Here is a 23,462-nt window from a genome sequence, read left to right on the forward strand (position 1 = left end):
CAATTAGAGCAGGTGCCAAGTGATGGGAAAATGATAAATGGGCCAGCGCTGCCTCTCACCCTCCCACCCCCAACCCTACCACGGTCATATGGTATTTCTCTCTTCTACAAGTAAAGCAGACGCCTGACAGTCCATTGAAGGTGAACAATTAACAGCAGGAACGGGGGAGATTTTGAAACCCATCTAAATGCTTAGAATAAGACCTTTATAAAAATAATTGAAGTGCCTTTTCTGGTAACTGTATGAAATTCTGCTTTTCTTACCCTTTTCCACACTTCCCATACCATTCACACTCACCTCTCAAAAATGTTCATCCCACAAAGAGGCGGGCTCATTCGGCTGGAAAGCCTTATAATTGGTTCTTTCAGGGGTTCTGGCCACCACAGAAACTCAAATAGAAAGGGACAACTGACAAGAGTTGGGGAAAGGCCAGGCAGGATGAAAAATCCCCAAATCCTGCCTAGATGAAGTGAACTATTTGCTGGTCTTGAATCCAGGAAGACCTAGCTTCAGGTATTAAGTGTCTGTGTGATCCTGGACAAGTCACTTAACATCTCATTGCTCTAGGAAACTCTAAGGTTCTAAGTCTCAAATCTGTGCTGGTAGAGGGAATTTGGTCCTCACCTGGGGGTTCCTTAGGCCAGCGTCATCACAGATCTGACCCTTATCTCCTTCCCACCATTACAGGATTGGTTACCATTACTTTTGGAAAAGGAAGCCTTTCCTAGATAGGGATGGATTATAAACAGCCCAATCAATACTCAGGCGCACAACGCTGGAGTTAAACCCAGTGACTATAACAGAAGAGATGGGGAAATCATATTGGTCAACTGTTTTGACGAAAAGAGCTTCTGGTCCCATTGGCCCTCAGATCTTGTCTAATTTCTCTGTGGTTTTATCAAAACCCTAAACATATTTTTCATGATTTTAAGTCATTCTGCTAGCCAACCAGTTAGCTCTCAAGTCAAGAAGCACTTACTAATCACCTACTTTGGGCTCTGAGGTTATAAAGAAAATGGAAAACCAACCCTTGCCCTCAAGGAGGTCTTCTTCTCGATGATCCCATTCCAAATGAAGGCACCATGCCTCCCCTTTGCTGGCAATATGCCTGCCCGAGTGTCCCATCTACCTGAGAAATGATAAGCAAGTGGGCCTCCCCAGAGGAGCAGCATCCCCTTCTAGGACTATGGAATCGGTCATGTCCAGTCTAGGATTCTCCGGCCAGTGGCCTCTTTTGCCATGGGGGTGAATTGATCATAGAGGCATGTCTTGTTTGTTTGTTTTTTCAGCTGGTCACACAATGTAATGCAAAGTACGTTGAGTGTTTTAGTGCCCAGAAAGAATGCAATAAGGAGAAGAACAGAAACTCATCCGTCGTGCCAGGTAAGACTGTCAGTGATCCAGATGATTAATGGGAGGGAGTTTTGGGTCATGGATTGTCCTTGGGTTCTGCATGGAGAAGCAGATGCTAGCAAGGTGGAATTGGAAGGTGTGTTCAGCCAGCACCATCTGTGGACCATCCCAACACAACTAGATGGGGTTCACATGGGCTACAAATACAGTTGGCAGCACCAAGTAAGGCAGCCAGGTGGTTCAATGTCTAGAGTGCTGCGCTCAGGTCAGGAAAGCCCAAGTTCAAATCCAGCCATAAATGACTTAATTTCTCACATAAAATGAGAAGGCTGAACTCGACAGCCTCCCTCGTCCCTTCCATCTCTAAATCAAAAATCTAAGGAGAGTGTTTGGCAGAACATAAAGAATGCTGGGTCTGAGGTCTGAGGACCTGCGTCCAAACAGTTACGACCTGTGCGATGTTGGAAAAGTCATTTTCCTTCCTTAACTATAAAATTGAGGGGATTGGGCCAAATGATCTTTAAGGTTCCTTCTGGTTCTCAATCTGTGATCCAAATGGAGCTCTCATTTTTGTTCATTTCAAGATTCCAAGAAGTAAATTCTGCACATTTTTTTAGCCAAGCAGCTATCACTGAAGTGTTAACTCGCTTCAGGGTTGGAAAGATCTTAGAGGTCAATGGGCCTAACACTCCCATTTTTTTTTAACTTTACGTTCTTAGTAACAATTCTAAGACAGAATTGTGGTCAAGGGCTAGGTAAATGGATTAAGCAACTTGCCCAGGGTCTAAGACCAGATATGAACTCAGGTCCTCCTTATTTCAGCCCTAAAGCTCTATCCATGATACTACCTAATTTCCCCCTAACACTCCCATTGTACAGATGAGGAAACTGTGTCAGAGAGGTTCAGTGACTTCCCCAAGGTCACAGAGCTAATAAGCATCTGAGGTAGTATTTGAACCTAAACTTCCAGTTTCCAAGTCCACCATTTCTCCATCTACTCATAGCTTAAGGATTTGTGGATTTCTCAGAGTGAGCCCTTCCTGAAGAACGCAGGAGACAGCTTTTAAAAACTATTAGCTTCCCTCCCCATGCATAGAAATGATCATTTGTAACTCACCTGATTAAATCATTCGGGAGGATTGGCCAGTTGATTGTCCCCAATCCCAATCTTGGAAGTCAGGGCATGGAGGTGGATGTCTTGAATTTTAGGGTTCTGGAAGGAATTTCTAGAGTGGCAGTCAACTCATCAGTAGGAATCTCCTCACCTATTTGGGGCTCTGGCTTCTCACCTCACTAAGGGCCCCAGAGGAATAGGTTCAGGCATTACGTTTATGTGAGAAACATGAGAAAGGAACAAAGTACTGTTTTTAAGCATAATCTTGGTCCAGTAGAAATAGCCCTGATTGACTTCAGAGGACCCCAGTTCAAATCCCATCTCTGAAAAGATATTTTTCCTTAGACAAGTTACTACCATCTCCCTGTACCTCGGTTTCCTCATCTGTTAAGCAGGGGCTTGAGTTCAATAACTTCTGAAGTCTTCTTCAAAGTCTAAATCCAGAACCCTAATATCAACAATATCTTGAAGTCTTCTACTGGCTTCAGGCCCTGCTCTTGGTTATATGACCCATCAGGAATACCTTTCTGGCAGTCGAATATGATTCTGAAATGATTTTCTTTCTAGGAATGAGCAGAAGCATTTCATTTTCTAGGCTGATGAAAATAGAGACAGCTTTTTTGGAATGGGGTGGGTTGGGGGGCGGAGACTTAACTCATTACAGAGATCTCAGGGAGCTCTCTCAGTTGGGTCTGTCTAAAAATGAGAAAGTGATTTTTGTTTCTGTGTTTTGGTTTTTTTCCCCATCATAGCTGAACGTGCTAGAGTGGGCCTTGCACCCTTGCCTGGAATGAAAGGAACGGATTACATAAATGCGTCCTATATCATGGTGAGACATCAATGCTTAATTATATATAAATGTGTATATATATGAATTTTGTAAATTAATTCATAAATAAATTTATAAATTAGTTCATAATAAAATTTCATAAATAAAATTAAAAATAAAAATTATGATTTAGTTTATAATTAAAATTTATGAATTATAGACATTATAAATTATAAATAAAATAAACAAGTTTATTTATAATTAAAATTATAAATCAAATTTATAATTTAGCTTATAATTAACATTTATATATAAATTAAAAATAAGCATTATAAATTAGTTTATAATTAAAATGTATAAATAAAAATAAATATAAATTAGTTTATAATTAAAATTAAGAACAAAATTATAGATTCATTTATAATTAAAATGTATGAATTAAATTTATAAATTAGTTTATAAATTAAATTAAATTTATAAATAAAATAAATTATAAATGAATGGGGAAAAAATCAATTAAACCAAAAGGGTTAAATAGAAGATCACCATTAACTGGCCAATTTCCTGGTTCCTGTAACAGGAGATGAAAACATGAGCCTTTCTGGAGGGTAGAGCCTTTAAGAGTGGGGGCCCAGAACTGCTACTCTGAGTCAAGATAAGCTCTTTTCTTTCTTTTGAGTTAAGATAATGCATTTCGATTGTTAATTTCACCCTTCCACATGTTTAAATAAACGTTGAAATTAGCGTTCAGCAAAAGCAGCCGGGGAATTGCCAATGGAAGCCGAGTTGGAGGGAATTTGCCTTTGCGTTAGCTGAAGCACACTGAAGAAGGAGTCAGATGCTCGGCTGCCTTTCGCAAACACGTTAGCACTCTCTCAGCAGAACTGTCTGTGTCAGGAATAGCACAGGTGTCACAGTGGGGTTTTTTTTTTCTTCCCATTAAAGGGCTACCATAGGAGCAACGAATACATCATAACCCAGCATCCTCTGCCACACACCACGAAAGACTTCTGGCGGATGATTTGGGATCATAACGCACAGATCATTGTCATGTTGCCAGACAACCAGAGCCTGGTAAGGAAGGCGCCGTGGCTTCTGCCCCACCAGCGCCGGGCCATGGAATTTCTCGGTTCTCTTTACCAGCTGGCTCCAGCTCTGCCTTCTAGAATGATTCCACTTGTGAACTCTCTCCCCTGCCTCATTGACGCCTTCACGTATACAAGACTTCATCTCCCTCCTCTGAGCCTTTGCACAGATAGTCCCCCAAACCCTCGTGTGCTCCCCTCTTTCCCTTCTGCCTCTGGGAACCCGTGTCTGGCTCTCTTTGAGGCTCTGCCATGGGATATTGGGCAGAGCATTTCCTGTCTCTAAATGTGGTTCCTTCTTCTTTTTCCCCTAATACAAGGATTCTTCATCTTTATTTTTATTTTTTTTTTTTGTCTTGGAGCTCTTCTTAGAATAATGTTTTTAAGTAATTGAAGGAAATGTTCAATTGCAGTTAGTGGTGATGGAGCGTAAAGATGTCATTTCCTTTTGCCCCATCCAAGCCCTGCTCTCTCCCCTCAGAGCCTTTTGAGGGTAGGGACAATTTTTACTTTTCCCTGTGTGTCCTCAGGACCTAGCAAGTTGCCTGGCACATAGAAAGCTCTTAGAAAATCCTTACTGAAATGCATTTCGTTTTGAAATCTAAACAAATAACCTCCCCTTGTGGGCAAATCTGTGAGCCTCCCTGGACCTCGGTCACAGATAGTCATAGATTTAGAGCTTGACCTCCTCATTTTATTGATGAAGAAACCGAGGTGGAGAGCAGGTAGGCTACTAGCTGAGGAGGGGCAGGCTGGGTTTCAAACCTATGACTTCCTTCTTTTTTTAACCCTTCCCTTCCATCTTAGAATCTATACTGTGAATTGGTTCCAAGGCAGAAGAGCGGTAGGGGATAGACAATGGGGGTCAAGTGACTTGCCCAGGGTCACACAGCTAAACCTATGTCTTCTGACTCCAAATCCAACCATCTTCCCACCATGGCACGCCGCCAAAGAATGAATAAGTCCTTTTTTTTTTTCTTTGAATGTTTATTTTTTTTCAGTTGATTGAAAAGTTTTATTTAATTAATTAATATAGAGTATTTTTCCATGGTTACATGATTCATGTTCTTTCCCTCCCCTCCAAAATGCCTTTTTTACAGAGATGCTTTAAGAATTGTGTCAGAATCATAGCGTTAAGCCTGAAGGGAGACAACAGATCTAAGCCCCTCATTTGACAAATGAGGAAAGGGAGTCCCATAGAAATAATGGGATTTGCCCAAGGTTACTCGGGTATTAAGTGGCAGAGGCAGGTTTTGAACTCAGATCTCTTGACTCCAAATGGAGTATTTTTTCCACTGGCTCATACTTTTCCCCTTCTACAGGAAAAGGCCTTTTAAAGTCCTAACTTCATATATGATGGTATTCGTCGTTTCTGTCCAGGCTTTTCAGTTGTGCCTGACTCTATGACCCCATTTGGAATTTTCTTGTAAAGACACTGGCATGGACTTATTGACCCTTCTGCTCCTTGGCTAATTGGCCAGAAATCACTTTGTGTCTCACTTAAATGACCGGACTAAAATTGTCTCCAGACATAAGGACGAACTAGGACCAAAGAAAGGAGAAGGATACGAAGGACGGAGATGCAGAGTATTCCCATTGTTCCCCTCTTGGTTCTCTTCCAGAAGGATGAGGGTCCTTCCTGGTGCCTCCACACCCCCATCTGTGAGCAAATGACAATTCTAGGCTGGCTCTGTCAATTGGGTGGAACAATAGAAAGAGACCCGAGTTCTGATCTCACTTCAGTTCCATAGTAGCTGTGTGACCCTGGATAAGTCACTTCCCTGCTCTTGGGCCTCATTTTCCTGATTGCAAAATAAAGGGACTAAATTTAAGGGTCTCTAATGCCCCTTCCAGGTCCTAATCTCGTTTTCTTGTTGAACAGGCAGGTAAGGGGGGAAAGAGGAAGGTTCTGGCAGGCTAGGCAACTCGTGGTCAGGTTACTTAGAGGAATGATGAGATTTAAAACTATGATTATCTACCCTTTCTAATAAATTTTATGAAATATATATCTGGGTAGAAATATTAATTTAATTTTTTCAGTGAGGAACTGGAAGCATTCATCCACCTTGACTAACCGAGAGTCACTCTAACAGGCAGGATTATCCCTATGGGGGACTGGGAGAGGGGAAGCCTGGGTGCAAATCTCAGCTCCTGAGCTATAACCTGTGCCACCTTAGGGCGGTCATTTGATTTGAGTGAGGCAGTTCATTGGTACAGTGGATAGAATGATGCTGGCCAGAGAGCCAAGAAGAGCTGGGTTCAAATCCAGTCTCAGACACTACCTCTATGATCCTGAGCAAGTCTCAAAATCCCTGCTTGCCTCAGTTTCCTCATCAGTAAAATGTAGCTAAGTGGCCCAGAGGATAGAGCACTGGACCTCGAGCCAGGAAGACTCCTCTTTCTGATCTCAGATCTAACCTCAGATACTGTGTGACCCTGGGCAAGCCACCTCATCCTGTTGGCCTCAGTTTCCTCATCGGTAAAATAATCTGGAGAGGAAAATGGTAAACCACTCCAGTATCTTTGCCAAGAAAACCCCCAATGGGGTCATGGAAAGACAGACATAACTGAAATGACTCAACAAAAACAAAATGGGAATAATAATAGCATCTACCCCCACCCCCAGGGTGGTTGTGAGGATCAAAGGAGATAATATTTGGAAAGTGCTTTGCAAACCTTAAAGCTCTATAAATGTTCATTCCTATGATCCTCAAGTTCCTCATCTGTAAAATGGGCTTAATAATCTTTGTACTATTTCACAAGGTTTTGGTTTTTGTGTATGTGTGAGCAGAAAACTTCTTAAACCCGACTAAACTATATAATCACGAATTACTGTCATTATTCATTTTATAAGAGTCATCATCAACCAGTAGCTGGCCAGGTTAGGACTGATTGGCACGTCCAGTCATGGAATCAAGCCTTATTCTCAATAATCCACTGACTGATGGAAGCTTCAGAAAACTAGACATGAATTTGTTCTTTTCCACCAAATGCTACACGCTTCATACCTGCAGCATTTGTAAGAACTTCCACCAGCGTGACTCCTAAAGGATCATTCAATGGGCCGTGCATTTCTCTTCCCAAAGTCTATCCACTGCACCGCTTTTGAGGGTCTTGAGGTCCTTCCGTGAAATGTCAGGCAAAAATAGACCGTGTGGTTGTCTCTCGTTTTCAGAGTTTGGCTCGGATTCCAAAGGTTGCACACTCAGCTGCAGACGTTTTCCTAAGAGCAGCACATTCTTTCTGCAAATATCTTATTGTTTGGTCCTTAACTTAAAAAAAAAGATTAAAAATTTCCTGACCTGCAAGATATTGTAGTATTATGGATACAGCCAGGAAGACCTAGATTCAGGGTCAGCCTCTGACATGTTAGTTGTGTCACCCTGGGTAGGTCACTTCCTTTTTTTTTTTTAACCCTTACCTTCTATCTTAGAATTGACACTAAGTATTAGTTCCAATGCAGAAGAACAATAAGGGCTAGGCATTGAGGGTTAAGTGACTTGCCCAGGGTCACACAGCTAGAAAGTGTCTGAGACCAGATTTGAATTCCCATCTCTAGACTTGGCTCTCCCTCCACAGAGCCCTCAGTTGTCCTTCCAGATTATTATAAAGAAAGCCTCCTTTTGTTGTGACTTTGGATTCTGCTCATGCCACATTGCCTCCAGACTGTCATCATTCATAGAACAAGCAATTATTGAGTGCCTGCTGAGTTCCAGGTACCACATGAGGTGCTAGATGTATAAAAACAAAACTGTGCCTGCCCCCAAGAAGCTTATGTTCTCTTGAGAGGAAATCCATCCTCCATGATCATCTGCACATAGAAGGCTGACTCTTAGATCTCTGGATCCAATCAGTCTCTCCCTCAAGCTCCAAACCCACGTCCCAAGATGACTAATGGATATTTCAGATTCAGTGTTCTATAGACACAGGTCCAGGTCCCAAAGAGAACTCGTCCACTTCCCCCCAGATCCCTTTCCTCTTCCTACCTTCCCTGGAACTCTCCAAGGTACCACCATTCTTCCAGTCACCTAGGCGCGCCATCTTGGTGTTCTCCTCAGTTCTGCATTTTCTCTCCCACCATCCATAGCCAATGAGTGTCCAACTCTTGCTACTTCTGTCTCCACCACAGGCCTAACACGTGTCCCCTTTCTTCTCTCTTTCCATAGCCCCACCACCCTGGTTCAGGCCTTCATTAGCCTCCAAACTGGTCTTTCCCAGCTCCAGTTCAGCATCGATGAGACTGCCAAAGATTGTCCATAGGATATATCAGATTTTCTTGCTTCCCTTCTCAGTAAATAACAGTGACTTCTTACTACCACCCATGAGATTATAATTATAACAAACATAATGTAAATATAACAGTAACAATAGCCAGCAGTGATAGAGTGCTTACCATGGGCCAGACATTGTGCTAAGTGCTCTACAATTATGATCTCATTTGATCCTCACAATCACCCTGGGAGGAAGACAATGATTATCCCCATTTTACAGAAGTGGAAACTGAGGCAAAAAGGAAAAGTGATTTGCCCGGCATCACCCAACTAATAAGTGTCTGAGTCTGGATTTGACTTCGGGTCTTCCTGACTCCATACAAAATAATTTAGTGAGGGGAGGTTGCAATCTGAGATAGAATGTGAGCTGAGCCTTACAAGAAGCTACACTTTCAAAGAGAAGCAGCAGCTCCACTTGCTATACGGTCTGGAGAGGAGGAGGCATTTTAAGCATGGAAGGCAGCCTGTGAATGGGGAGAGGAGAAAAAATGGAGCGTCGGTCTGTCTGGTGAATTGCTCCCAAGAGAGCAAATCCCTTCGGCTGCCTTCATCCCAATTAGCTCACTTATTCCTTCTGGAGGAGGCAGGAAACACCGACGTCTCTTGCATTCTGGTTTGTTTGGGATGCCTTGGCAGAGACCACTTTAATAATTCACCATCCTCCCAAAGATCCCCCGTGGCATTCGCTGGGCCAATCCGTATTGATTCTATGACAGTTCCTTCCTTTGTACAGACCACACTCAATCTCTGATCTGTCTCAGCCCGTATGCTGAGTTTTAAAAATAAAGTGGATTTGGCAATAAGCTATTGAAACATGAGAGGGTGATGAGTGTTATTGGGCCACTGACTCCGTTTTAATTCCCAAGTGCAGGAGGAAGCAAAGTTCTCTTGATTGGGTACATTGTTGCTTCTTTTTTTTTTCTTCCTGAATTCTTATGGACATGATGGGTGTAAGCCACAAAGGGTTCTGGGAGAAGCCAAGCCTTTTCAGGAAAATTTCCAATCCAGTCTAAAAGAGTTGGAGCCATGCGGTGTGTGTTATCTCTTTGCCATTTTAATTTATTACATGGGGGGGGGGGGGCAAGAGACAGAACAGAATTATGGCCAGAGAACCATCCTCAAAGCCAAAATGACCTGAGTTCAATGTTCCTCTGACCCATGTAGTCCATATGACCCTAGGTAAGTCACTTACCATCTTATTGCTCTGGGAGATTCATTCAAACTCAGTTAAAGTGAAAGTGCAACCTGCACTGAAAGTTCCTGTTTCCTTATTTGTGAGTTTCTTATATTGCTGACGTCCCTAGTCTGATCCCTGCCCACACTGGGGATTTTTTAATTTTTTAATTTCTAAAAATACCCACCAGGACCATTATTCGATATACCACCATCCCAGTAGGGAGCACTCGCAAAGGTCAGAAACAACAGGACCAGCCCTTGGCTCTCTTAACTTTAGCCCTCTACAGTTTGCTCATTTAGCCCAAAGACTTCTCGATTTAGATATGGAAGTGAGCTTGGTGGTCACCTCATCCAACCCCCTGATTTTATAGATGTAGATGCTGAAGTTGAACCCATGTTCAGATCTTCCAACTCTGTGTTCTTCTCATGGTATGTGGCTGTGAATGAGAATGAGACAATATACTCTATGTAAGTTCGAGGTAGCATGAGGTGATTTGTCCTAGTTTCAAAGAGGACCAATGATATCGAGGCAGCATTTTACAGTCATCAGCCTCACTCTCTCTTGCAAAACAAAAGTCGGGATGACTGGTGTAGTATCATATCGTCAGAGGACCTGGGTTCAAATATGGGCTCTTCTACTTGTTGGCTGTATTACCTTGGGAAAGTCACCTAATCCACTTTGGGTAGATTTGGGGCCTCAGTATCCTCCACTGTAAAATGAGAGGGTTGGACCATAGGGTTGGTACAATGGGAATTGAGTCACTGACTTTGGAGTTAAAGGACCTTGCTTCAGGTTGCCTTCTGACTTTGGGAAAACCACTTAACTTCTCTGACCTTTTCTTTCCTCATCCCTAAAATAGCGAAATTAGAGTAGATGGCCTCTAATCCCTTCCAGCTCCCCCAGTCTGTGATCTGACATTCAATGATCTTGAAAGTCTAAATCTCTGACCCTTTAGGAAGAACAATGGATTTTGTATAAGTTGTACCCCTTTGTCTGCCATGCATTCCTTCCTCGTCTCTAGCTTTAAGAGTCATTGGTTTCCTTCAAAACATAACCAGGGTACCATCTTCTACATGAAGCTTTTCCTGATCCCCTAATATTTAGCCCTCTTTCTCTCCTTCTGGCAATTACTTCATGGATCCTTTGAATATAAACTTATCTGTGTACATGTCATATTCCACCACCACACCAAGAAAATAGCAACCTCTTGAGGCAGGTACCATTTTGTTGTTGTCTCTGATCTCCAGTGCCTGCCATAGTGTCTGGTGTCAGCAGATATTTGTTGAATTCAAATTTTGGGGAGAGACAGAGACACAGAGAGACAGACAGAGACAGAGACAGAGAGACAGACAGAGAGAGAGAGAGAGAGCGGGACAGAGACAGAGGAAAGAGGAAAGGAAAGATATTGTTAGACTTTGCATATGATCAAGGAAAAACAAGTGTTTTGTAGGCTCAACGGTCAAATCTGTTTTCTTCCTCTAGGCAGAAGATGAGTTTGTGTATTGGCCAAGTCGAGAAGAATCTATGAACTGTGAGGCCTTTACTGTGACCCTCATTAGCAAAGACAGATTGTGCCTCTCTAATGAAGAGCAAATCATCATCCATGACTTTATCCTCGAAGCCACACAGGTAAAGATCCCCGGACTGATGTGTAATAGAGCCCTGGTGGGCTTCCAGATTGGTCTTCCAAATCTCATTGATGTTAATCATCAAAAAGAGAAAGCTTCCCACCCTCTCCTTCTCCCCATGCCTTTCAGAAGATTTCCTTTTGAAATTCTCTTCTCTTTAAATGTTTTAACTCTTCCATTCTATCCTAGTAACAACTCTAAGACAGAAGGGCAAGGGCTAGGCAATGGGGGTTAAGTGACTTGCCCAGGATCACACGGCTAGGCAGTGTTTGAGGCCAGCTTTGAACCCAGGACCTGCTGACTCCAGGCCTGGTGCTCTATCCATTGTGCTGCCTAGATGACCATCCTTTATATCTTTTTAAGATTTTTTCAAGCTAAGTAGACTTGCATTCAGCTGCACCTCATCATCCTGATGCAGCAGACAGGAAAGTGTATTGACTTGATCACAAAAACAATCTCCTGGAACTCCTTCATGCTTTCTCTGGTGTTTGAAGCATCAGTCCTAGGAGGGTTTGCTCCGGGAAGAAAAGTCGAGGTTTTCCATATGTCTGTGTCATTTAGAGCCATAAGAGAACAGATTAGAGGCCACAGCCCAGAATAGTGGTGAGACCTCCAGAGAAAGAAGAGTTGAGTCGGGTGGATGTGGATCAAAGCACACTGTCTTTCACATCAGTGTATTTACAGTTTTATTGGGGGGGGGGGTGTATGAGTGTGCTCTGACCACAGGGACCAAAATGGAAGTGGGTTTTGCATAATAATACTTGTATGGCCCAGATTGAATTACTTACCATCTCCAAGTGGGGCCAGGGAAGAGAGAGAAGAAGATGGTTTGGATCTTATAATTTTGGAAAACATTTGTTGAAATTATTATTACATGCGATTAGGAAAATAAAATATCTTTGGATCAAATTTTTAAAAAATGAAAAAGAATAGAGGTGCGAGAGCTACTGGCCTTGGAGACAAAGAGCCCTGGGTTCAAATGGTGCCTCCAACACAGACTGTGATCAGTCACTTGGCCTTCCAGTGCCCCAAGTACCTCAAAGACTCTAGGCTGCAGAACAGGCATCAAGTGACCATGGTAGATGGAGTTCCATTACCAGAAGTTCCTTATGCCAAAGAAATCACCGTTCCAGACCAAATAAGAAAACAGTTATGGGCTAAGTGAACATTTAGAGCTCTGCTAACTTGTCATGGACTCTCCCAACCCAATCTTTTTTTAATTTACTTTAATTAAATGGCTTGTACTTTGAACTTTCAAAATGAACAAATCTCTTTCCCTTCTACCTCCCCCCATTCCATTTAAAAAAAATTAAAAAAGCTCTTTTAACAATAAATGATAATTAAGCAAAACAAATGACTGCACTGGCTACCTCAGAAAAAAGATCTCTTTCTGTACCCTGAATCCCTGGATGTTAGACTATGTCCTAGCCCTCTTTTTTTATTCCAGTGACACGAGGGTATCATGTTTTGTTGTAAAGTCTATCAGAATTCGCCCATGACTAGATAGTCCCTCCTTGTATCTCCTGGGGGTTTCCTCATACCTCTGGGGTATGGGGGTGGTATAGCACCCTAGACAGTTACCGGGACCCAACGATAGGCTGTTTTACCTAATTTCACCTTTGCCAGAATTCTTATCCTCTCTCAGAAACAAATGCCTCAGACAATAGAGCATTGAATTAAATGCATACGCTTTGATGTGTGTGTGTTGTGTTGATTTTAGGATGACTACGTCCTAGAAGTCCGGCACTTTCAGTGTCCCAAGTGGCCCAATCCAGATGCCCCTATAAGCAGTACTTTTGAACTCATCAACGTCATCAAAGAAGAGGCCTTAACAAGGGATGGGCCCACCATTGTTCATGATGAGTGAGTATCTGTTTCTTCTTTTGAAAGATAAATGCTTTTCATGAATTAGTCACTGCTATGGCGGAAGGAATGGGAAAACCCAATTCTCTTTTTTGGGGGTGGATTTTACTGATTTAATTTTATAAATAAACATATGTACATACACAGGGATGGGTTTCTTGTTAAATGACATTTCATTGTCATCGCCATTAAAATTCATTAATTTTATGCATCCTCAAGGTTATAATAATTCCCTTAGAAATAAAGACCATGTCTAAGGCTATAAGGACCTCTTATTTAAGTACTTAATTCCATGTATGACAGAATCTGAGTTGGAAGGAACTTGGGGGGCCATCTGGTCTAAGCTGTACCTAGAACATCCAGTCTTTGAAGACGTCAGTTCACCGCCTCTAGATAATGCATTTCTACTTTCGTATAACTGATTGTTAGGAAGTTTTTTCTTGACATCAAGCCTAAACCCAACTCTCAGCCACTTTTTCCGGATTTAGCCCTTTGAGAGAGGCCACTCTTAGAGCCAAGAAGACCTAGATTCAAGACTCCCTCTGACCCATCCTGGCTGTGTGACTCTGGGCAAATTACTGAACCAATCTGTGTCCTCTAAGACTAACTGATAGGGAAGGTGCCAGCCTTCATTGGTAAAGGGACCTTCGTCATCTAGCAGTCTCAGATGCCAGTGAAATCACAGGGCTTGTCTTTTGCTCTACTCCTTTATGTCCACTGAGGCCAACAAAAACAAATCTAATGCCTCTCCCAAGTGATGGAAAACCTTTCCTAGACTAGAAGACAACAATTATGTTCTCCTGCCCCACTGCCAAAGTTTTTCTTTATATCTTTAGTTCCTGTTCTCTCTCATCTCTTGACCTTCTCCAGCTTATCAGTGCTCTGCCTGATTATATTAATATTGATGATTAATACTGACATCAGTATAGCTTAAATAGCCCTACCATTGCAGTGCATTTGCCCATTTCATTTTGAACATCAGAGGACCCCAGACTGGACCTCAGTTGCTCTCTAACCCAATCCCATGATTTTACATTTGAGAACATTGAAACACAAAGCATTTAGGTGACTTACCCAAGGTCATAGCGGTAGTAAACACCAGAAATGGAATTGGAACCCAGATCCTCTGACTTCATAGCTAGCATTCTTTCTATTATACTGGGAACTGGGAAAGAAACAAATCATTGCAGCAGATTGCCCATGACCTTTCCAATGGTTGCTTGGTGCCTTGGTTTCCAAGAACAAGCAAGCCAAGTTCCCAATCTCAGATTCAGAACATAATGAGAAAAAGAGGGGTAGAGTCACATAAACCTTATGGTGCATGAATACCACCAGTTGTCTTTCATGGCTGGTTCAGCCCACAGAGCTGCTTCTTGACCCTAGGCCCAGTGGTCCATGTGTCTTCCTGATATTTAGATAATAAGGCATAATTATAGATTGCTTTATTTCACTGTCATTCCAAAGATTTTATGGCTACTTGGGAAGCACAATTCAGTCTCAGTGCTACTGTTGTCTTCCATCACTTGCTATGTTTGTTCATTCAATATCTGTGGCCAACCAGATTTCTTACTGTCACAAATTAATATTTTTTAAACCCTTCTTCTGTCTTAGAATCGATACTAAGTACTAAGCCAAAAGAGCAGTAAAGGCTAGAAAATGGGGATGAAGTGACTTCTCCAGGACCACACAGGTAGAAAATGCCTGAGGCCACATTTAAACCCAGGACTTCCCATCTCCAAGCCTGGCTTTCTATCCACCAAGCCTCCTAACTGCCCCCTTCCATCCCATTATTAATAAAGACTGCATGGAGTAGATATCAAAGCTTACTTACCCCACTTTGAATCTCAACTTAACTAGTTATACAACTGTAGAAAAGTCCCCTGAAGCCTCAGTTTCCTCATCTGTAAAATATTCATGCCACCTCCCTAAGAGGGTAATTTAAAAAAATCAAGTCAGATAATGGAAGTACATTTTGTCTCCATGAATATAAGCTCTCCCACTTTTTGCTCTCCAAGGCAGGAGTCAAAGAAACCTTAGAGCCTGGCAGGTTATGAAGGTGAGTTTTCATCCAGACAGGACAGGTGGGACCCTACTGCCTCCTGGACAAGTAGAGGAATGGCTCCGTGTTTTTTGGTATGTGCCATGGAATCTTTGAAAGCAGTCACTTCCCCGGATCCTTTGGCACATAAACACCCCAAGGTTTTGCTCAAAGATCTGTGCTTTGATGTTCCTTATCAGAGTTTTCCTAGCAGGACAAAATCAGCCTCCTTTCTTGACCTTTCTTTGGGCTCCGACTAAACCATTCTTGTCTTAGATGTTCGTCCATTGCTTTGGTGCTGATCTCCAGCTGGATCAAGATGGCGTCTTCATGGCGTGTTTCTTCTGTGGATGTGGCTTTCTTTATGGTCTTAGATGTTTATTTGTTTGGGACGGGGAGGGATAGATAGGGCTGTCCCTTGTCTATTCCTGGCAAATGGTGACCTGAGGATTTTCCTGAGAAAACTCATGACATATTCCCATTACCCAACAGCAGATTCCAGCTTACTTCAAAATAATTAAACCCGATTGTAGAATGGCTCTTGCCATTAATGGAACACATATGTTTCATTCATATAATAAGCTACTTGAGTTGCCTATTACTAATAATTCCTCACTGATTAACACAGAATTGATTTTGCTTGGCTCTTCCAGTCCCTAAAGCATTCGTTATTAAGTTATTAAATATTATTATTAGTTATTAAGTCAACTGTCCCTAAATTTTACCCTTATTTCTACTACTATCTCAGATTGTCATATTGCCCTCATTTTGAATACGTCTCTCCCTTTCTCTACCCACTGATGGGTTTTTTTTAATTAAAGAAAGAAGGGGAAAAAGCAGGTCAGCATTGCACTCCTCTCATGCTCAGCAAAGAGGGGAAAGATGTATGTTTTTCAGATCTTCTCCAGAGTCAAGCTTGGTTTTATTCGGTCAACCAAACAATGTGCTAGGCATTGTACTAAGCAATGGGACACAAGTACAAAGAATGAAGCAATCCCCTGCTCTTAGCAACCTCATTGTGGCCCTGTCTACACAGCACAAAGCAGAATGGCAATATGAAAAACCACCGTTATTTTTATCCCTGTAGATGGCCTTTTTTTTTTTTATGAAAGTTAGGGCAAAAATTCCATTCTAAGGCCTGAAGCATCTTATTCTACTTTGATCAGAAAACCAGTTTCTACCAGATTTTGTGACATCCAAATGATTTTCCTGGTCAGATCTTTTTCTCAAGTTTTTCCCTGCCCCGACTCTCCTCCACATAAACTTCCTGGGTTTTCACAAGCTATATTAATTCCAGGAAAGTTCTACCACAGCTGCCCTTGAAACCCCAAGCTCAATTCACAGTTCTGCCTCAGCTCCAGAACCTGCAGGCATTTCAAGCAGATGGCATATGACTCCTCTGGTGTTTCAGGGAAAGGGAAGAGCAGGGCATTGGGTTAGAGAAGGGCTTGGAAGTGGCTTTCAGACACTTTTCTCGATAACTGGATTCCGGAGCAGATTCATAGTGGGTGGCACCTCTGGTGCCAAGTAAAAGAAAATGCCCCCAGTGTGGAAGCCCCAGCTCCTCATCCCTAGGAGAGGGTGACGTCATACAGGGGATTTCCTAGGGAGGCAGTGCTTCTCTTCAGCCTGAGATGTTGGAGGACAGAGTTATAGGAAAGGAAATAAAAGTTGCAAGTGCAAAGCATCACTGAAATACAATGAGGCCACCTTTCTTACCCAACATTGAGCAGCAGCGGATCCACACTAGTAAATTGTCCAGACAAGTTGTCTCTAAAATACCAGCATTTATTTGAATGATTTCTCATGGAAATATTTCTAGGATTGACTGACTGAGCCTGCCCAGCCCCTCGAGGCACTCTTATTTTATTATTTTCAGATGATATTGGGCTGACCTAAGTCCAAGAATACTGCAGTGTCCTCAGTGCATCTCATCATTACTTAAGAGTCAAGCTTAGCAATCCACACAGAAGAAACCAAGTGGATGAAAAATGTCTGTTCTCCACTTAATATACAATTGAATAGTCAGTCCATTTAGTGTTTGTATATCAGTACATATACATGGGACGGGCATCACAGAGAGTTAAGTTGGACCTATTTGAATGGGAAGAAAATGTGTCACTTAGATGCTCAGCATCCCCAGACAGCTCCCTAAGTCTGCTTGCTAGAGGAAAAATTTTATAACAATTAAATTGCAGGACCAGTCTCTGCCCCATCTCCTCAGTGGGTAACTTGTGTCTCTGGTTCATAGTGACCAATGACAGAGTGAGTCTGATCATGAGAAGAGGCTTTTACTCTTGAAGCTATTGGGAGAAATGTGGATTCCTTGCACCAAAAAATCGCAGGTCCAGCTCAAAAATTATCTTTAGAATTTTTTTAATTTAATGTGTTTGTATTCATTTATTTATATATTTACAAGCATAGATCGTCTCCCACCCTTCCTCTCTGCTTGATTAGAGAAGAAGGGAGATCAGTTATGTAGCAAGAGTAAGGGATAATGGATGGAGAGCCCAAATGCTCTAATGGTATCCATTGAAGTTATTTTTTTAAACCCCTCCATTCTGTCCTAGAATCAATAATAAGTATTGGTTCCAAGGCAGAACGGGGGGGGGGGGGGGGAGGGGGGGTTTCAATGACTTGCCTAAGGTGACACAGCTAGGAAAAGTCTTTGGCCAGATTTGAACTCAGGAAGAAGAATCTTCCTGGGGACAGCTCAGTAATTGAAAGTCAAGCTTAGAGACAGGAGGTCCTGGATTCAAATATGATCTCAGACGCTCCCTACCTGTGTGACCCTGAGCAAGTCACTTAACCTTCATTGCAAAGCCCTGACCACTCATCTGCCTTGGAACCAATACATAATATTGATTCTAAGATAGAAGGTGGGGTTTTTATTTATTTATTTGCTTGTTCTCAATATAGAGTCTTCTGACTCCAGTCCTGGCACTAGATCCACTGGATGGTCCTAGAATACAAAGAGAAAAGCGAAACGTTCCCTGCCCTCCAGAAACTTCCTTTCTCTCAGAGCAGATGTTCCTAAGTGACATTATCAGCTTTTCTGTTTTTGGACAGATACCAATTCTGAAATGGTTTTTGATGGAAACCAAAAGCTTTGGTTGGCTTCAGTTCATTTCTCCTCTTCCCCAATTACTGTGCAATGTTGGAATCATTAAGACAATGAACTTCCTTTGTAGCTCTATGAAATGCTTCCTTTGGAACACCAGCCAAAGCTCTTTAAGATTCTTCATAAAACAGGAGACTTTGATTAAATGATTAGCATTGGGGGGCCATTTTTGGCAGCCAAGTTTCTGTTCTTCTCCGTTGAATGAGCGTTGGCTTCCATGCAGGGCATCCAATGTCCCAGATACTCAAGCTCACACTCATTCATACTTAATGCCAACATCTAATCTCACAGATACTCTTTCTTTAGGTGCCATACTCTGCAAGTAAAGATCTTTTTCAAGGCATCACAGACTCCCTTGCTCAATAGCTGAATTCTCATCATTACATCAATTTTTTAAAAAAGCATTATTCTGAGAGTCTCCCTTTACGTGACTAACATTCGTTGAGAATAATAATTAGTCAGTTTCTTGGTTTTGTTGTCTTTTTTTTCCAAAACAATTCTCTCCATCATATATTAAGCAAAGTCGCTAAGGAGAACTGCTTCTAAAACAATTCATTGACTCTGGAGAAATGCCTACTGCTGTCCATCTTTTCTATGGAAAATAATACAAGATGCATTTCTTCATTCATCCAACAAAGATATACCGAGCACCCGTTATGTGTTCTGTGCTCTGCTAGGTGCTAAGAGAGATCCATGAAAAATACGTAGTTCAGGGTGATAAATGCATGTTATTTGTACCAACTGCTGATGCTCTGTGCTTGCTTCAGACCTGGTCCAGCCAGGAAGATATTCCAAGTATGCTTTTCCTTTAGAATTCACATTATGAGTTTTCTACTCATCTTTAATCCCTCATCCACAGGATCGTAGGATTTAAAGCTGAAAGGCACTTTAGAGATTTTCTTAGCCAGCCCCCTCATTTTACAACCAAAGAAATAGATCCAGAAAGGTTAAGTGGATTGGTCCAAAGGTTATTGTAGAAAAACCAGGATTTCAGTTTAGGTCTTTTACCTCCAAGTCCAGTATACTTTCTGTAGATGTTGCTTCCCATCTTTGCTAGAGAGAAAACTTCCTTCATTTCCTTCCAGAGTGTTAAATTTTCCCAAGGTTCCTCCTTGCCTCATCCCCCACCCCCAGCTTTTAATATGTTTAAACCATATAAATATGCAAAAGATCTGTGATTTACTCAGGATCATCCTCGTATGGATACTCTCTCCATCAAGGAGAGATTGAAGATTTAGTCGATAAGTCCATTATTAACACAATGGAGACTGTTGGGCCACTGAGCTCCCCATCAGCTAAATGTTACTTCCATTAGAAAAAGTATCACATGGTTAGAGAGCTAGAACAGACCTTGGAGATCCTAGCTATAAAATCCCAGATTTAGGGATAGAGGAGGTGAGGAAAATCAAGGGACCAAACAAGAGAAATTAAGCCCTTTTCCCCAAGAAATCATTAATTATTGTTACATAATTTAGTGCTTTTATTATTTGGATTTTTTATTTAATTAATTAATTTAGAATATTTTCCATGGTTACATGATTCAAGTTCTTTCTTCCCCTCCTCACTCCTCCCCTCCCATAGCCAATGCACAATTCCACTGGGTTTTACATGTGTCATTGATCAAGATCTATTTCCATATTATTAATAATTGCATTAGGGTAATCATTAGAGTCTACATCCCCAATCATATCCCCATCAACCCATGTAATCAGGCAGTTGTTTTTCTTCTGCGTTTCTACTTCAACTTTTCTAGTTCTTTCTCTGGATATGGATAGAATTAATTTAATGTTTTTAAGGCAAAATTCTGTCAATGATGTTTTCTTGTGGATTCCCTATTCACATCACATAGACAAGAGCTGTGTTGGCAAACCTATGGCATGTGTGCCGGGATGGGGCTGCTCTCCTGCCTCTCTCCACCACACCTGAGGACATTTTTCCCATTACCCACCCCTCTGCCCAGGAGCCCAATGGGAGCCCTTCCTCCCTCCTCTGTCTAGGGTAAGACAGGGGTTCACATGTAGTGTGAGAGTTGCATTTGGGCACTCAGTCTCTAAAAGGTTCACCATCACTGGACTAAAGCTAAAAAGATAGTATTCTGACCTTTTTTCTGTTTACCTCCTGACTACAAGAAGAAAAGGAGGAAAGAGGGAGAGGGAGAGAGAAGGAAAAAGAGAGGGAATGAGATGGAAGGAAAGAGGAGAAAAAGAGAGGGGGAGGGATAGAAGGAGAGAGAGAAGGAGAAGAAGGGGAGAGAGAGAGGAATGAGAGAGAGATAGGGAGAGGGAGAAGGAAAAAGAGAGAGATAGAAAGAAAGAGAGAGAGAAGGAAAATGAGAATTTGCCATTGAGGAGCCAGGAAGAGTTGTTCTTTGGCAATATGATGAACATGGAAATATGTATTAGATGATAATATATATAACCTACATCATATTACCTGTCTTCTTGGAGAGGAGTAGGAGGTAGGGGGTTCAGACAGCATCATGAAGGATGAAGGGGAGTCTGTGAGGTCTAGTGGTGAGAGGGGACTGCGTAGGGGATAGCCAAGGTGTAAAGACAGGAAAAGAAAAGTGATTTGTGAAGAACTGTTTGACTATCACAGAATGTGAGAGGGAAAGAACAGAACAGCCCAGGGAGACTGGCAGGATAGGCTTGGGCCAGGTCAAAAAGACTTTAAAGCTAAGCAGAGGAGTTTTGATTTTGTCCTAGAAGCCAATAGGAAGCCCCTGGATTTTATGAAGCAGGACAGTGACCCCAAGCTGTGACTGAGAAAAAGCACTTTGCTTGCAGAGTTGGGGATGTACTGAAGTGGAGAGAAACTTGGAGCGAAGACACTTAGGAGGCTGGAACAGCCTAACAGAAGAGGCAACGAGGGTCCAACCGAGGCAGGATAACACATGCATAGAGAGAAAGGGTAGCTTTGTGAGATATTGTAGACATTTCAGCTGGGTGATTTGGGAATTGATTGGAATCGTGGCACGAAGGAGAGGAAGGTGCTTTGTTGATGACAATATAAGAAGGAAATGGATGGGATTTTGTGAAAGACTTGCTGTAGCAGTAATGTGTGGACTTTGCATAGACTTTTTATGAAGTTATTTTTATTTTTTATTTTTATTTTAATGTATAACATAATAATAGCATACATAGGAGTGGTTGTGAATATGTAATAAGTTATAACAAATGTGCTTATCCAAGAGAAACACATTCTCACATTAACTGTGTCCAAAATCTGCCTCATTCTTTTTTTCCTTCCCTCCTTCCTCCCCAAGAAGGCAGGTAATCTGATACCGGTTGTACGTATGTTATCATACATACATATTTCCATGTGCATCAGGTTGTGGAAGGAGGCCCATGGCTTACACTAAAGAAAAATTCACAGAGGAAATAAAGTGAAGAGTGTGATGTTTCCGTCCGTGTTTGGACTCTGTTCCTTCTGTGGCAGTGGAGCATCTTTTTGTCATGAGTTCCTTGGAGTTGTCCTGGAATCTTGCATTGCTGATACTCATTCGGTGCACATTGTTGTTACTCTGTACGAGGTCCTTCTGGTTCTGCTCACTTCATTTTGCATCAGTTCCAAAAACAAGCAATATGAAATGGCAGATTCGTGGTTTCAGATATTCTTTGAGTTCTACCGTGTGTGTAGGAAAATGCTCTTTTTAGTGTTTAATTTAAAAAACAAATTTAAAACCAGGCAGTGGTTAGATGGGGACACTAGTGAGCTGACAGGTGGTAGTGGCTCTGGCCGTTCTGGAGCTTCTCTCCTCTTGGGTTGGTTGCCATGACTGTAACTTGGGTCCTAAGGAAGTCCGCAGTTACCTGGGTCATCCTACAGATCTCAGATGTGGTCAGTGGGCTATAGAGCAGCCCAGTTCAGGCTTTCCAGCCCATGAGCTGAAGCTGGATGCTCACTTCTTTCTGGTCTCTCATTTCAAAACGTGTCTAAAGCAGCCGTGTCGTCTTCCTCCCCAGGTATGGAGCGGTTTCAGCGGGAATGCTCTGTGCTCTCACCACACTGTCCCAGCAGCTGGAGAATGAAAATGCTGTGGATGTGTTCCAGGTAGCAAAGATGATCAATCTCATGCGGCCTGGAGTCTTCACAGACATCGTAAGTCCTTAATGGTGACTCGCTTTCCAAGCACTACTAGAGACCTTCGAACTCAAGACCCTCTTCCATTTCTCTTGACTCTGGCTTGGTTGTCTCTGTGCGTGGTTCTTCTCTGACTGTGGCTTTAATAAGAGGGCTTGTACCCACAAGTTCATGCCCATTTCCAAGTGGTTTTAGTGCCATTGGACAGCACTTACTTGTTGCCTAAATATATTTTGATTTCTACCAAAATCCAAATGCTCTGTTCAGATAGACCCACCACCCAGAAAACCTAGTTTGGGGGAGTTTCTTAAACTCTTACCTTCTGCCTTTGGACCAATACTAAATATCAGATCCAAGACAGAAGAGTGACATGGGCTAGGCAACTGGGATGAAGTGACTTAGCCAGGATCATACAGTTACAGAAAACCTAGTTTTTCAACAACTAGAAACATTCTTCTGAGGGCAGCTGTCAACGTTATTTTACTTAAACACAGATCTGACCCTTACTCGGGAAACACCAGCAAATCTTGAGTTCTTCTAAGATAAAATATAATTTCCTCCATTTGGCTTCCCAAGTCCTTCATTGACTCCCAAACCTTCCTTTGCACGTTGGTTCCCTTCCTAAGCTCCATGTGCTAGCCAAACAGACCGCCATGCTGTTTCTCCCCTACAATGTTCTGGCTCTTATCTCTGGGTGCCTTCGCAATAACTGACTACCATATTTAGAAAGTTCTCCCTGCTTGCTTCCATGTCTTAGCGCCAGCATCGTTTTGGCATTATCCTTCCCGCTGCGGATTCCTTCCATTCCCAAACCATCTCGTATTTATTTTGGATCTAGTCTGTACATATATTCTTATTTATGTATGTTCTGGCTCCCCCCAGAGAACGTTAGGTCCATGAGAGCAAAGGCCATCTCATTTTCGTCTTTGTGCGTATTCTGATCATACATGGTAAATGTTT

At 42.1% G+C, this 23,462-nt stretch overlaps 1 protein-coding gene across 2 annotated transcripts in view; it reads left to right on the forward strand.

The window, feature by feature from the left end:
• Window positions 1-23,462, forward strand: part of PTPRG (protein tyrosine phosphatase receptor type G) — an 822,458-nt gene that overhangs the window by 793,013 nt on the left and 5,983 nt on the right. For both annotated transcript variants that reach the window (XM_007499993.3, XM_007499994.3), the window contains 6 exons: window positions 1,290-1,383; window positions 3,220-3,296; window positions 4,182-4,310; window positions 11,252-11,398; window positions 13,118-13,260; window positions 22,385-22,520. In XM_007499993.3, the coding sequence (XP_007500055.1) occupies window positions 1,290-1,383; window positions 3,220-3,296; window positions 4,182-4,310; window positions 11,252-11,398; window positions 13,118-13,260; window positions 22,385-22,520 (726 nt within the window). The remainder of the gene's footprint in view (window positions 1-1,289; window positions 1,384-3,219; window positions 3,297-4,181; window positions 4,311-11,251; window positions 11,399-13,117; window positions 13,261-22,384; window positions 22,521-23,462) is intronic.

The sequence above is a fragment of the Monodelphis domestica genome, chromosome 7, assembly GCF_027887165.1.
Source record: "Monodelphis domestica isolate mMonDom1 chromosome 7, mMonDom1.pri, whole genome shotgun sequence".
Taxonomy (NCBI): domain Eukaryota; kingdom Metazoa; phylum Chordata; class Mammalia; order Didelphimorphia; family Didelphidae; genus Monodelphis; species Monodelphis domestica.